Source organism: Protomyctophum parallelum (assembly GCF_964188405.1).
Source record: "Protomyctophum parallelum genome assembly, chromosome: 15".
NCBI lineage: Eukaryota > Metazoa > Chordata > Actinopteri > Myctophiformes > Myctophidae > Protomyctophum > Protomyctophum parallelum.
In genome coordinates this window covers 50,976,684-50,992,193 of record NC_139710.1, presented here as the reverse complement: position 1 = coordinate 50,992,193, position 15,510 = coordinate 50,976,684, and the positions used below count along the sequence as shown (strand labels likewise).

At 40.6% G+C, this 15,510-nt stretch overlaps 1 protein-coding gene across 1 annotated transcript; it reads left to right on the top strand.

Moving 5' to 3' along the window:
* Positions 1–3,626: 3,626 nt before the first annotated feature.
* On the top strand, positions 3,627–13,838 carry mak16 (MAK16 homolog). The gene is made up of 10 exons (XM_083783189.1): positions 3,627–3,797; positions 4,858–4,907; positions 5,476–5,585; positions 6,427–6,491; positions 8,862–9,013; positions 10,288–10,342; positions 11,303–11,377; positions 11,981–12,094; positions 12,823–12,888; positions 13,599–13,838. Exons 1-10 carry the CDS (start codon positions 3,783–3,785, stop codon positions 13,806–13,808), a joined length of 912 nt encoding a protein of 303 aa, XP_083639315.1. The 5' UTR covers positions 3,627–3,782; the 3' UTR covers positions 13,809–13,838.
* The last annotated feature ends 1,672 nt before the right edge of the window (positions 13,839–15,510 follow it).

The following is a 15,510-nucleotide window of genomic DNA, read 5'->3' as shown; positions in this document are numbered from 1 at the left end:
ACAAATTAAAAAAAAAAGATCTGGCAATCCTCTGACTAGGCTGGACAGAAATGGAACCAGTCAGAGGGATAACAGTCCACATGATGTTCACTCGGTAGAATTGCACAAAATTGGAGCAAAATCATTGGCATTGATACTTTATGGAATAATTGTTGTGCTGTACTGTGTGAGAGTGTGCGAGAGAGAGAGAGAGTGTGTGTGTGTGTGTGTGTGTGTGTGTGTGCGTGTGCGTGTGCGTGTGCGTGTGTGTGTGTGTGTGTGTGTGTGCGTGCGCGCGCGTGCGTGCGTGTGTGCGCTGTATGCGTGTTTCCTGTCAATCCGACCCTCTTTAAAAGAACAGTGTTGTTTTTGCATGCCTAATGTAGCTCAGTGTAAATGTGTGAGTTTGCATGTTGATGTTGTTCCTTTTCTTCCTCGGGGGTCAGTTCTGTGGGCCGAACTCTGTTGTGGCTTTCTGGGTGTGTTTGTTTTATTATGGTTTTTGTACTGTGTGTCTCAGAGACTGGTATTTTTTGGGTTCTTAAAGAAAATAAAATGAAAATCCACCCTCAAACAGAATTCAGATCTGTTATTCCATGTCCTGAACTCAGATCATAGAAGGAGACAGTGTTTGAGCCTGTTCACCTTCTTAAGAGCGTAATGGCAATGGCAAATGTGAGTTCTGTTTTTGGGTGAATTGTCCCTTTAAAGAGTGCCAACTACAGATGCCAGTGTTGTACAGCTGTGAAAAGATCTATTTACAAAAATAAACCATTTCTCTGTTTTTCCAAATGAGGCAAAGAATCTGTGTTCTTATTTTGTATTGTCCACGTTAGCACTAATCCATGTATGCAACCATTTTACATCATAAAATTATGGTAAAATAAAGTAAGAAACAAAATGATATGGTAAATCTGAACTCAAAACATGTTGAAAATGTAACAGTAGTCTATCTGTCTAGCTCTTTAATAAACAGAAGATGCATACAGGATATATAAACATTAAGAAAGTGCAATTGGACACATTGGCTCATACATTATTCTCCTTCTGAATGGTAATGGTAAATGGTGCATTTATATAGAGCTTTCACACACATTCATACAGCAGAGTCACACATTCATAGAAGCTTTACATAGATTTTGCATTACATTCACCATTCATTATGAATGTATTATGCAATGTAATTACACAGATGCCGTTGGAAACGATGCAAGGCACCAACCTGCACTTTGGGAGCAATTAGGGGTTCAGTGTCTTGCTCAGGGACACTTCGACACTAACTCTGGGGGGAGCCTGGGTTCGAACTGGCAACCTTGAGGTTAACATCCAGCCACTCTACCCCTGATCCACCACCGCTCATAGCATGTATATTAAGTCTAACAATCATAAAATGAAGACAATTTACTTGTCATTTTGTGAAAGATTATGAAATATATTTTCATGTGAGGTTCAGGATCAGAAGGGCTGAGGCACCTGTCACTAAGGCTTGTGATTTCACCCAATCATCATCTGAATGAACTAAAATGAAGGATAAGAGATTCCTCATGTTCAACTGGAGCAGCGGTTCAATTCATGGTTCATCATTTTACTTTGTCTTCTAAATCATTTCTATGCAACATTCTTATATCATATAAATTGTCAAATGCTTGTATTGACGATTGAATCTAATCACGAATTTAAACTTCACAAAGCTTAAAAAGTCACTGTGACTTTTTAACCTTTGTGATGTTTAAATTCGTGATTAAAGGACATTTTATGTGCAATTAAGATAGGATTGTGACTTAGTCACAATCCTATCTTAATTGCACATAAAATGTCCTTTCCCCCCCCCCCTTCCTTGTGTACATTCTGTCCATTTTAATCCTTATACATAGGCCATAGGCTACAAACTGTAAGCAATCATTACTGTTATTCATGGCGTTTCCATATTCAATCTAGAATGACCATAATTGTGTTTAAAAGTAGGGTACAGCGCCGTACAGGTAACTCAAAAGTAGGGTACAGCGTACAGGTAGGGTACAGTAGGGTACAGTAGGGTACAGTGTACAGGTAACTCAAAATTGGAACCATACGAAATGTAATCTGACAAAATGGGTATGCTATTGCCTACTACAGTACTCTCCCCTATATCGTCAGAAATTGCAATCTACAGTATGATACAATTTACAATTTACAATTTAGGCATTTAGCAGACGCTCTTAATCCAGAGCGACTTATACATTTAAGCAAGAACAAAAGCATGGGAATACATCACATAAAAGCATTTATCATGAAACATGCGTAAGCTAAGAAGTAACAGTGGAATATCTATATAATGAAACTATACATATAAACTATACATATTTACTACTATGCTATACATATGTACTATGGCGTGCTATGACTATATACAATACAATTATAGTGCTGTCTACATAACATGCTATAAGTCTGTGTCAAATGCTATCTAAGTCTACAGAAATGCTATCTAAGGGGGTGGGGTAAGTGCTATGGGCCATGATGGAGTCTGAAAAGGTGGGTTTTCAGGCAACGGCGGAAGATTGGGAGTGATGCTGCAGTTCTGACTGCAATGGGAAGTGCATTCCACAGTTTTGGAGCCAGAAGGGAGAAGAGTTTGGGACGTGTGGAGCGTTGTCCCATGATGAATGGTTCAATCTACAGTATGATGAATGGTTCAATCTACAGTATGATGAATGGTTCAATCTACAGTATGATGAATGGTTCAATCTACAGTATGATGAATGGTTGCACATGACTTTTTGATTGTATTAAACAGATGCTAATTGTGATGTCAGGTTCAGGATCAGAAGGGCTGAGGCGCATTGCGTAACAAGGTTGAGAGCTGCACCTGTCACAAATAAATTGTGATTTTTCACCCAATCATCATCTGAATGAACCGAAGGATCGATTATCTGCTTCCGCAGTCACTGCTCATGTTCAACTGCACCTGTGGTTTAACTCATGGTTCATGATTATATTTTGGTATTTTTTAAAATCACGAATATGAAACATTATGAAGTTACATCGTCAAATATTTGAGCATTCGGGTTAATATAACTAATTATCTATGTTTTAACAGCCAGAAGAGGAATGTATTTTATAATGTGTTTAGAAGTGATGCATTCTGGGATCTCAAACTAAAAGAAACTGCCAACAAACAGCGGCATCTGGTGGTATTGGAGTTAGAAAAAACAATCACAACTTCACACACACCTCATAAATAATACACCAACAATAGTTATATATTACCTAACTAAGGAAATCTCATTCCATTTCTGTAAACCCCCCTCTATTTTTCTATACTGTTCACGAATTACCTTTTTTTCTAACTGTATATTTGATTATTTTTGTGTATGCATAATTATGCATGTCTTAAATGTTTTGATGAATTGAGTGCTTTTTCTGGTTTTACAGCAGTTTTTGAATTGACCATGGACTGTACCCATTTTGCAATTAATAACATTTTCAAATCAATCAATCAACTTCTAGTTAAAATAATAATAATAATAATAAAATAAAAAAATAGCCATATCCGTTAACCTTGCGTCACCACGGAACTGTTAACCTAGCCGGTGTCAATAAAGTTAAAATAAATAAATAGACAAACCACCGCGAGAAGTCACGGGATTTGACTGGGGACACGCAAAACAAAGATGTCTGAAGCCTGATGTCCTGATGCTCCATGTGGTCTGGCTGATGTCACATTTCATCCTAACTTAGTATTAAGTTCTACCAGTTATTATTATATATCACAGACGTGTCCGTTGCTTTATTTGTAGGTGACGTTGCCGGAGAAATCGAATATGCAGCACGACGACGTAAGTGTTTCTTTAATGATTAGACTGCAACGCTAAAGGCCTCTAGAGTCATGTTTAAACATTAAAACAGTGTTTCTGTAATGATTAGACTGCTACGCTAAAGGCCTCTAGAGTCATGTTTAAACATTAAAACATTAAAACAGTGTTTCTGTAATGATTAGACTGCTACGCTAAAGGCCTCTAGAGTCATGTCAAACAGGACATTTAAACATTAATACTTCGTCATATCCAGGGTCCATTATTTATCCGGCATTTGTGTCACGCAACACTATTTTTGAAGAGATGTTTTTGACTCCCTCAACCCCACAACTAATATTATGTTTTCTTTGACTCCCTCAACCCCACAACTAATATTATGTTTTCTTTGGATAAGATTTTGTCCATGCTGTTGGACCATAGGAGAGATAACAAGCAAACGTTTTCTCAAAATGGCAATTATTCCACATACTCTGCGTAGACTTCGTGTAAATGAACTAATAATGCAGACCTGTGTTTGTATAATTTAACTCTTGAGAGTGTAAAATGCGTAAATTGAAACCAAATGGGTCCAACCAAATGACTTTATTATTTATTTGGGCACCTCAAGAACCACTGGTGGTCCCCGGAGGACCACTGCATTAAAACATTGAAACCTTTCAGATAAATACTGAGGTTGGTTTATATATTTGTACATATAGTATGTAGAGTTATATATATCCATTACAGACTATAACCTGTTCATAAATAATTCAGTGGTACAGGGAGGACAACGTAGTCTTAGTTAAACGATAGACCCACTATTATACTAACTGCACAATTTAAGCAGTCTTTAACAAAATAAAGTAGAATATACAGCAGCGGAAGAATAAAGAACAATAGATAGTATTAGTGATAATAGTCAAAATATGTATCTCGGCTGCTTGGTATCCAGTCCCTTTCAAACAGACATGAACTATTGATTGCCATTGTCAATGTTTCAAATGGTTTGTTGACTTTGTTCTATAGAGCCCTATGGTGGTAAATTAAGTTAATTATTTTAAATGTGTGTGTGTGTGTGTGTGTGTGTGTTAATTGTTCCTAGGTGATTTGGGACATCATAGGAAACAAGGGGTTTTGCTCCTATAAGGTCAAGTAAGTATGCAACAAGCAATGAAGCATGTTTATTGATTTATTTTTATCCATATTTTATATGTTGGCTATTCAAAATAAGCAGATGTACAACTCATCACGGCAGAACGCATGTCTGTTTTTTTTTTTTTTTTTTTTTTTAAGATTTAGACATATCGAAAATGTTTGGACATCTTTTGAATCATTTCGAATGTTTTAGACAAACCCAAACAATTCCCTGGCATAAAACAAAAATATAAATTAGTGGGTCCTTGACGTGAAAACGTTTGAGAAGCACTGCATTACATCTTGTGTGAGCTTGTAGATCGGCTATTTCCAATATTTATGTAATTTTTAGAAATGTATATAATGGAGGCTCCTATCGAAGCCGTTCGTTCTCCTTCGTAGAAATGAGCGGTCAATAAGGAAGCCGAGAGAAACTCTTTCACCGACGGTCGCTGGTCGTTCTCAAAGTAACTGTTTCAGCAACATTAAGGGGAAGAACAAAAACAAATGTATAATATGATGAAATGTGTTTAAAAAAAAATATATATATAATAATCTGTCTCCATCTGTGTGTCCTCCTGTGCAGGACAAAGACCCAGACATTCTGTCGTAATGAGTACAACCTGACGGGTTTGTGTAATCGCTCCTCATGCCCACTCGCTAACAGCCAGTATGCCACCATCAAAGAGGAGAAAGGTGAGACCATGCTCTGTCTGTCTCTGTCTGTCCCTCTCACTAACAGCCAGTATGCCACCATCAAAGAGGAGAAAGGTGAGACCATGCTCTGTCTGTCTCTGTCTGTCCCTCTCACTAACAGCCAGTATGCCACCATCAAAGAGGAGAAAGGTGAGACCATGCTCTGTCTGTCTCTGTCTGTCCCTCTCACTAACAGCCAGTATGCCACCATCAAAGAGGAGAAAGGTGAGACATGCTCTGTCTGTCTCTCTGTCTCTGTCTGTCTCAGCCAGTATGCCACCATCAAAGAGGAGAAAGGTGAGACCATGCTCTGTCTGTCTCTCTCTGTCTGTCCCACTCGCTAACAGCCAGTATGCCACCATCAAAGAGGAGAAAGGTGAGACCATGCTCTGTCTGTCTCTCTCTCTCTGTCTGTCCCACTCGCTAACAGCCAGTATGCCACCATCAAAGAGGAGAAAGGTCTGTCTCTCTCACTTCTCTCCCTCTCATCTTTCTGACACAAACCTTGTATCTCTATTTTGAGGTTTTGTCTTCCATAAATTAATGCTTTACTTCTTCATATGACTGTGTCAAGCTAAAGTAACAAAACATGTGGTGCCACGTGTTGTGAGCAGAAGTCCGTTTGTAGGTTTTATACAAATTTAGCCAATGACGAGTATTAAGAGCTTGCCCCCAATAATAAGTAATGGTTTTGAACATACCAGGTTTTTGACCGACTGCAAAAGAAATACTACATATTAAAATGTAGTTGTTTTTTAGGTAGCTGTGAAGACATTAAAGCTGGTCTATTGATAATGTTACAGAAACCATTTACAACAGTGTGTGTGTATGTCTCTCACAGGGCAGCTTTTTCTATACATGAAGGTGATAGAGAGAGCAGCTTTTCCAGGCAGAATGTGGGAGAAAGTGAGTATACCATTTATTTATAATTTAACAAGTAAAAGTGAGTATATTTGGCACCAACCGGGTTAATGGTGCCGGAGATTAGCTGGTAACAGACGGATGGACTCACACACACACACACACACTCTCTCCCCATGCCTTCGGCCTGGTAGAGACGATTATGAGTACAAAGAGTTTTATATAGGCACAAATGGTTGTATAGTGTATAAGAAATACATGCAATCCCTCAGCCTCCACAAAATGTCACATTTTATTACTAACCTCAGTATTAATATAATAGACTCCTTATCAGACCACGTCACATTGATATCATAGAGGACTTCGCACGCATGCACGTTGCAAAAGAACCCACTCGTAAGACGCAATGATGGGAGGAAAAGAAAGTTGTGGCACTCGCCTGTAATTCCTGCATTCCATCAAACATTGGGATGCAGTTCTCCCAGTGGAGAGGAAGAAGGCTTGTACCTCTGCATCTTTAAATTAATAGTAGTACTCATTGGTTTCTGTTGTGTATAAAGGTAGATCTCCATCAAACGCAATACTACAGACTGGCAGTCAAATTAAGTCGGGTGACGAGACGGTGTACCCACCAAGGCAAATGCTTTCCTGCACTTTCTTACCACCGGCAACATCGGTGCGGTGGAGAGCTACCTTGAGCCATTCCCAAACCATTTATCCTCAAAATCCCACCTCCGATCACGTCAATCCATTGGATTGACGTGATCGATTAGCGCACCAAGGCTTGAATTTGGTTCATATTGTAATGTCATTACATCTCAAAGTGGGGACCCGGGACTTCCACTCGGTCCCCCACTCCCAGCAAAAAGCAAAACGGCATCACAATCATTTTAACCACTTTATCCATATTTTATACGTTCGTTGGCTATTCAAAAATAGTACATATACAAGCGTGCAGTGAGCTTGTATATCTGCTATTTTTGAAAGGTTTTGACAAATATCAAGTTGACGTGAACAATTCATTGCATCTTGTGTGAGCTTGTAGATCGGGTAGATTTCCAATATTTATGTATTAATCATCATCATACTATAATTCAGTCAATGTCTGAGTGTGTGTGTCAGAAACACCGCCATATCTCCTCACCGCCTGCACCAACCTTTTTCCAATTTAACAAATTATGAATTATTAATGAATTTATTTGTGAATTAAAAAAGCGAAAACGCACCCAGGGCGCAGTACCCCCTCGCGGCCACAAGGTGGGTACTGCGCCCGTCTCACAACGGGTAAGGGCTAGTGTATATAATGGAGGCTCCTATCGAAGCCGTTCGTTCTCCTTCGTAGAAATGAGCGGTCAATAAGGAAGCCGAGAGAAACTCTTTCACCGACGGTCGCTGGTCGGTTCTCAAAGTAACTGTTTCAGCAACATTAAGGGGAAGAACAAAACAAAATCTGTGAAATGATTAAATATGATTTGTCTTGTTTTTTTTAATATCTGTGTGTGTGTGTCTGTGTCTGTGTCATAGACTGTAAAAAATATGGACAAAGCGTTCCCCGGGTCTAACATGAACGTAAAATGAAGCCTGTCAGTCCTTGAATTGTACATCGCCATCTTTCTAGATCCGTTTGGGCCCAGCCCAGACAACGAGGCGGGACTTTATTAGTCTCCCGAGGAAGAAATTTGTCTTTATGCGACTTTATGGTCATTTTTTTAATAAATGGGACCATACCTTTCTAAAAAGACTACAAAGAAAGGTATGAAAGGTAAGAAAGCATTCTAGCATGGAATTCTCCTTTAAGGTAATACAGGCCCAGGCCGTAGCGTAACGGTCTGGGCACCGGACTGGTGATCCAGTCGCAGTGTGCCGCGGGTTCGACTCCCGGACCCGACACGGCCTTTACTGCATGTCATCCCCCCATCTCTCTCTCCCGTTTCCTGTCAGCCTACTGTCTGTCCCTTCAAAAATCAATAAAAGGCGTAAGCCGCAAAAAAAAAAAAAAAAAGAAAAAAGGTAATACAGTCTAGGTGAAGTTGGGCCCATATACATGGACTTCTATGGGGCTATGGGTTTTTTTTGGGCCCAATGACAATCCCGATTTCCTTGTGGCTTCACAAAATATCTGTCTGACTGCCCCCCTGGTGTACACACACACACACACACACACACAGACACAGACACAGACACAGACACACACACACACACACACAGAGACACACACAGAGACAGGGCTGAGGCCGGGCCAAACGGGCCAACATCCTGTTATTCTATTGGGGCCTCAAATTCAAGGAAATAAACAGCAGAGGGTGCTGTTTTATCTTTTTTGCTAATGTGTCCCCAGATTGTAGTCCTAATGTCACATCACACCTCTGCTGTCTTACGCACAGTAGTCTATAATAAGTGTGCGTGTATCTCCAGGTGAAGTTGAGTAAGAACTACGAGCAAGCTCTGGAGATGATTGACACAAACCTGATCTACTGGCCCAGGTTCATCCGACATAAATGTAAACAACGGTTCACCAAGATCACGCAGTACCTGATCCGCATCCGAAAACTGACGCTCAAACGACAGTAAGTACAAACGGTACATTTAACCCATTCTGACCTGAGATCAGATTCTAAAAATGTCTGTTTGAAAATGACATTTTTCTGAAAAAGCTATGTTTCTATGTCAGTCGTTCTTCGATTTTTCAAAAATAGCAGACCTACAAGCTCGTATCGCGCCACTCGGTGGCGCGATATGAGCTTGTAGATCTGCTATTTTTCAATAGCTAAAGCACAACATGATGCCGACACCAAAATGGGTGACCGTTCAGAATGGGTTAATATACTCTATACTATTCTCAAACCTTTTTTGGCTAGGGTCACTCCTATAAATAACTTTCATCCAAGGCACCCCTGAATTGTTACTTATAGAACCTTACATTTATGTAAGGAAAACTTGAGAGAATGGTAGTTTCCGTTACGAAAATTTTAAATGACTTCATACTTCACATTTGGCCACTTGAACCCTAGCATTCCTATTCTGGGGGGGGGGGAACATTCAACAAAAATAGAAGATCTACAAGCTCACAGCGTGTCACAATGAGCTTGTAGATCGGCTATGCTGCTAGACAGTGGATATCATATCATGTCCCTTTGAGTGGGACATGTCCTTTGAGTGGGACATGTCCCTTTGAGTGGGACGTGTCCCTTTGAGTGGGACGTGTCCCTTTGAGTGGGACGTGTCCCTTTGAGTGGGACGTGTCCCTTTGAGTGGGACGTGTCCCTTTGAGTGGGACGTGTCCCTTTGAGTGGGACGTGTCCCTTTGAGTGAGGGACGTGTCCCTTTGAGTGAGGGACGTGTCCCTTTGAGTGAGGGACGTGTCCCTTTGAGTGAGGGACGTGTCCCTTTGAGTGAGGGACGTGTCCCTTTGAGTGGGACGTGTCCCTTTGAGTGGGACGTGTCCCTTTGAGTGGGACGTGTCCCTTTGAGTGGGACGTGTCCCTTTGAGTGGGACGTGTCCCTTTGAGTGGGACATGAGTGGGACGTGTCCCTTTGAGTGAGGGACGTGTCCCTTTGAGTGAGGGACGTGTCCCTTTGAGTGGGACATGTCCCTTTGAGTGGGACATGAGTGGGACGTGTCCCTTTGAGTGGGACATGTCCCTTTGAGTGGGACATGTCCCTTTGAGTGGGACATGAGTGGGACGTGTCCCTTTGAGTGGGACGTGTCCCTTTGAGTGGGACATGTCCCTTTGAGTGGGACGTGTCCCTTTGAGTGGGACGTGTCCCTTTGAGTGGGACGTGTCCGTGCTAAACAAATAAAGCTGCCTTCATGACATCTTTCTTCTTGTGTTACTTTCAGGAGGAAGTTGGTTCCTCTCAGCAGGAAGGTGGAGAGGAGAGAGAAGAGAAAAGAGGTAATCCAAAACGCAGGATATAGTTAATAAACGTTAGTTTAGTAATAAAACAGGATATAGTTAATAAACGTTAGTTTAGTAATAAAACAGGATATAGTTAATAAACGTTAGTTTAGTAATAAAACAGGATATAGTTAATAAACGTTAGTTTAGTAATAAAACTCTACTGTTTACTTCATGTTTTCTGTTTTCTACATTAATATAACCATATAAAATGAAATGGTAGTTAAATGTGTCAATTTGTAAAAATGGCAAAATATGACTCCTAACGTTGAAGTGAGTCCCTGGGACTCATCTAAAAGACCATCCCTGCATCCTGAACATTGAAAACCTATTTACATCACTGGATCTGTAACATCTCTTTGAAAAACGTTGAAGGGCAGCTTCAAGCTTCACACCGTTAGTTCGTGCAAAGTGGCAACATAGTCTCATTTTTTTAGTTCGTTTATTTAGATGGGACAATGCACATCAATGAACATTCAATACATGAACGTGAATTAAATCAACCGTTTTTCGTTTACGCCGCATCAGAGTTTGAATGAGCTTTCAGACCAGTGCAAATTAACTGGACTTTCTGACAATACGGTCCAGGAGTTTTGTTTAAATTTAACAAGAAAAGGTCCTGGTGCGATCTGGAATATTAACAAATGATCTGTCAATGTCGTTTCTTGTTGTCTTGTAGTTGTTGGTTATAGTCTGATCTGATGTGATTTTCAAGTTACAAGATTTCCAATAAAGTGAACGAGAAAAAGTCCAGGTTTGAAACTAATCTGTTTGTGTGTGTGTGTGTGTGTGTGTGTGTGTGTGTGTGTGTGTGTGTGTGTGTGTGTGTGTGTGTGTGTGTGTGTGTGTGTGTGTGTGTGTGTGTGTGTGTGTGTGTGTGTGTGTGTGTGTGTGTGTGTGTGTGTGTGTGTGTGTGTGTGTGTGTGTGTGTGTGTGTGTGTGTGTGTGTGCGCGCAGGAGAAAGCATTGATTGCAGCTCAGTTGGACACGGCTATAGAGAAAGAACTACTGGAGAGACTCAAACAGGGAACGGTATGTTGTACTATTGATTCATCCACTGAGAAAATGTATGTTACATTTTATTAGTCTAATCTAATATTTACCATTTACACACATTTTCTTTGTTCCATATTATAAAGGAAAAGTTTGACTTGTCCGATAACTTGGGAAGAACATAATTGTGACCTTATTTTACCACCGTTGTACCGGCTAAATGAATGGAGCTTTTACAATGGCTATTTCCACTATTTACTGTATTTATTTTTTAGAAATGTATATAATGGAGGCTCCTATCGAAGCCGTTCGTTCTCCTTCGTAGAAATGAGCGGTCAATAAGGAAGCCGAGAGAAACTCTTTCACCGACGGTCGCTGGTCGCTTCTCAAAGTAACTGTTTCAGCAACATTAAGGGGAAGAACAAAAACAAATGATGAAATATGTTTTTTGTTTTCTTGTTTAAAAAAAAAAGAAAATCTGTCTCCAATAAAATCAAGAGATGAGTTGACTATGAAAATAAATAGTTGAAGTCTGAATTGAAATACAGAGTATCATCTGAAGAAAAATTAGGACAGTTTAAACTGAACGTTGTCTTGAAGGTGCTAACCGTCTGCCTTTTTATTCTGCTACCTGTCTGTCAGTATGGAGACATCTACAACTTCCCTGTGCACGCGTTTGACAAAGCTATGGAGAAGCAGGAGGAGGAGAGCGAGTCAGAGGAGGAAGAGGATGAGGAGGAGGAAGAAGATGATGAGGTGAGGAGGGCTACTCTATCTGGATCTTTATTTGTCCTTGACAAACAAAAAACATCACTTGCAGACAGCAATTTTCACTTAACCGCCAGCTTTTTTCCAGTGAAACCCTTATTTTGAAGGTTTCACCAGAAGCCTAAAACCAAAAGTGACCCTCGTCTTTTATTTCACCTTTTATTTCACCCGGACAAGACATTGTGTCGCGATCGTTAGTTCTTTGGTTATGGGCCGTCGAATGAAGCTTGTTGTGAAAGGATGTTTACAAGGACGAATGGATGCAATCCACTTTTATCGTAGCCGTTCGTTCTCCTTCGTAGAAATGAGCGGTCAATTAGGACACAGAGAGAAACTCTTTCACCGACGGTCGCTGGTCGGTTCTCAAAGTAACTGTTTCAGCAACATTTTAGGGGAAGAACAAATGATCCATCTTGCTTACGGTACATTTTCAGTTTACTTCATTGCCTTGCAACCCAATGCTAATTGCTAATATGACTATCACAAACCACTATAAAGGACCATTTGACGCAGAGCTGCGTCACTCGCTGGCGCTAAAACCGCTGCATTGGCTATGAAGTAAATCATTGTGAATGTGTTAGTGGTCTAATGCTCCAGTGGAGCTCTCAGCAAAAACAGTTTGGCTTAATCTGGATTAATAGAAGTTACAACATTAAAGGATGGTACATCTCCATTTGAATCAAAACAAAGATTTTACAACAATAATGTGTTTTCAGGATGTTGGGAAGAAGGAGTTTGTTGCTGCTGATGAGGTGGAGGAGAGTGACATTGATGACTTTGAGGTAAATGTCTGTCGTACAGCCAAGTGTTGTCATTGTATATCCATGTTGTGTTGGCATTGTACAGTAGGCCTGTCATAAATAATGTCTATGTTCATATATTTTCAAAAAGAATGGAATTAGCAGAATTACAAGCTTGCAATGCGATGCATTGTGAGGTTGTACACTAGTCCACTAGTTACTGTATTTAATTTTTAGAATGTATATAATGGAGGCTCCTATCGAAGCCGTTCGTTCTCCTTCGTAGAAATGAGCGGTCAATAAGGAAGCCGAGAGAAACTCTTTCACCGACGGTCGCTGGTCCGTTCTCAAAGTAACTGTTTCAGCAACATTAAGGGGAAGAACAAAAAATATGTATAAAATGATTAAATGTGTCCCATTTTAGGTATTACAATTTACAATTTAGGCATTTAGCAGACGCTCTTAATCCAGAGCGACTTACAATAAGCAGTCATCTGCCCTGGCCTGTACTATGAAAGTTTTGTTTACAAAGCCAACGGGGGAGAAAAAAAATCATGTTCCAATGTCAAAAACACAATTTAATCGTTAATTGCAGTTATTCGTACGACAATTATTAGTCAAGCAAAATGTCATGATTGTGACACAGCCCTAACCATACAACTACATTGTTGCATTAGCATCATACAGCTACCATTTATGTAGGTCCCCAACAATCCCTTTCATCACCACCTTCTTTCCTCCTCTCTCCTCAGGACATGAACAACCTGCAGGCTAGCAGTGATGAAGAGGAGGAGGAAGAAGATGAAGAGTCAAGTGAGGAGGAGATGGAGACGGAGACAGAGCGGAAGGCTGCGTCTAAAGGGAAGGCTCCCGTGAAAGGTCCGGCGTTCAGGAAGAGAGCCTTTGTACAAATTGAATACGAACAGGAAACTGAACCCACCGCCAAGACAAAAGCCACGTAGTCCCCACCCCCACCTGCCCCCCTGCTCCCCCCCCCCCACCTGCCCCCCTGCTCCCCAGAGACTTGACTGTAAGGCATAAGCACATGCTCATGCGTTCAATTGCCCACGACGGCCAAATCAATATTCTATTTCATCCTTGTGTTTTCTTACTCTGTGTTCCCAATGACATTATGTCTTTCACTGGGGCCCTGCGTGCCGTTGAGCAAGGGATCTAAAGAGAGAACTCTGTTTCCAGTATAGGCTGAAAACAAGGCTCTGCAGTAGCGGAATGACACAAACCAACTGTACCTTTATGTTTATGTTTAGATTTCATATCGGCACAGGAACTTCAACAATAAAGTTTGAAGCCTCTTTTCGCTCCAACTACCTACTTGGAGCCGCTTGTCTTAAGTGTAAGTGATGTATTCAGGTCAGGACTGAGCTGGTCATTCTAACGGTAGTACCAGGTATCCTGAGAACCAAGGCCAAATAACTGACTTCAGAATTCATTTTATTTCTCCAGGATCTGTTTTGAAAGATGATTCATGTTTAATTATATATTAAACATTTTTGTTACGACAGTTTGAATTGATTCATTTATTACAATTAATTCAATGTTTGTGGCTTATTTGCTTTCTGAAGAGGGTCTGTAGAAATATCACAAATTGAAGAAATACATCAATATTGATTTCACAGAACCCGTTTCTTAACCCATTCTGAACGGGCACCCATTTTGGTGTTGGCATCATGTCGTGCTTTAGCTATTTAAAAATAGCAGATCTACAAGCTCGTATCGCGCCACCGAGTGGCGCGATACGAGCTTGTAGGTCTGCTATTTTTGAAAAATCGAAGAACGACTGACATAAACATAGCTTTTTCAGAAAACTGTCAGGATGTAGAAGACGTTTATAGAATCTGATCTCAGGTCAGAATGGGATAAAGGTTCCTCTTTGCTCGGCCACTGGTGATGAGCACAGCATTATTGGCCGCTCTTCATTGGTACAGAGACTGATGAGCACAGCATTATTGGCCGCTCTTCATTGGTACAGAGACTGGTGAGCACACAGCATTATTGGCCGCTCTTCATTGGTACAGAGACTGATGAGCACAGCATTATTGGCCGCTCTTCATTGGTACAGAGACTTGGTAGAAGTCATGAAACATGATTGAGAAGAAAACTTTCATTAAAAGCCTTCCATTAATGTCTAAGCAATAATGCTCAATTTATCCTAGCCTATATTCTAAAATGGGCTAATGAGAGACTGTTGATGAGGACCGTTAAAGGAAGGTCCAGGGAGGGACGTACTGAGACGAAAATTAGCTTAGTCCGAGTATTCACTCGATCGGATGGAAGAATTAATCCTGTATCCAAAACCTCTAATATTTATATCCTTTTTCTAAGTGTCACCCTTGCCATTTGTTTTGACAAACTGGCCCCAGGGCTTAAAGTTCTCAGTCCTGGGGACTGATTTCAGTCCTGAGGATTTCATAGGGGTCATTTAATGAGATCAGTGCAGATTTGCAAAAAAAAACATTTTCAGTCTTGGGATAGTTTTTGGCTTTAAGCCCTGTGGCCCCTTGAGCTGTTTTTAGCCTTCATATTCAAAATGTTCTCTTTCCATTTCCACCATTTGTTCTGGTGTTCTGGTGTACAGGTACACCCTGTCTAAGTCTTGGCAGCCCAAACGGTGAGCACGTCTGTACTTTAGGTTGCAACTAGCTG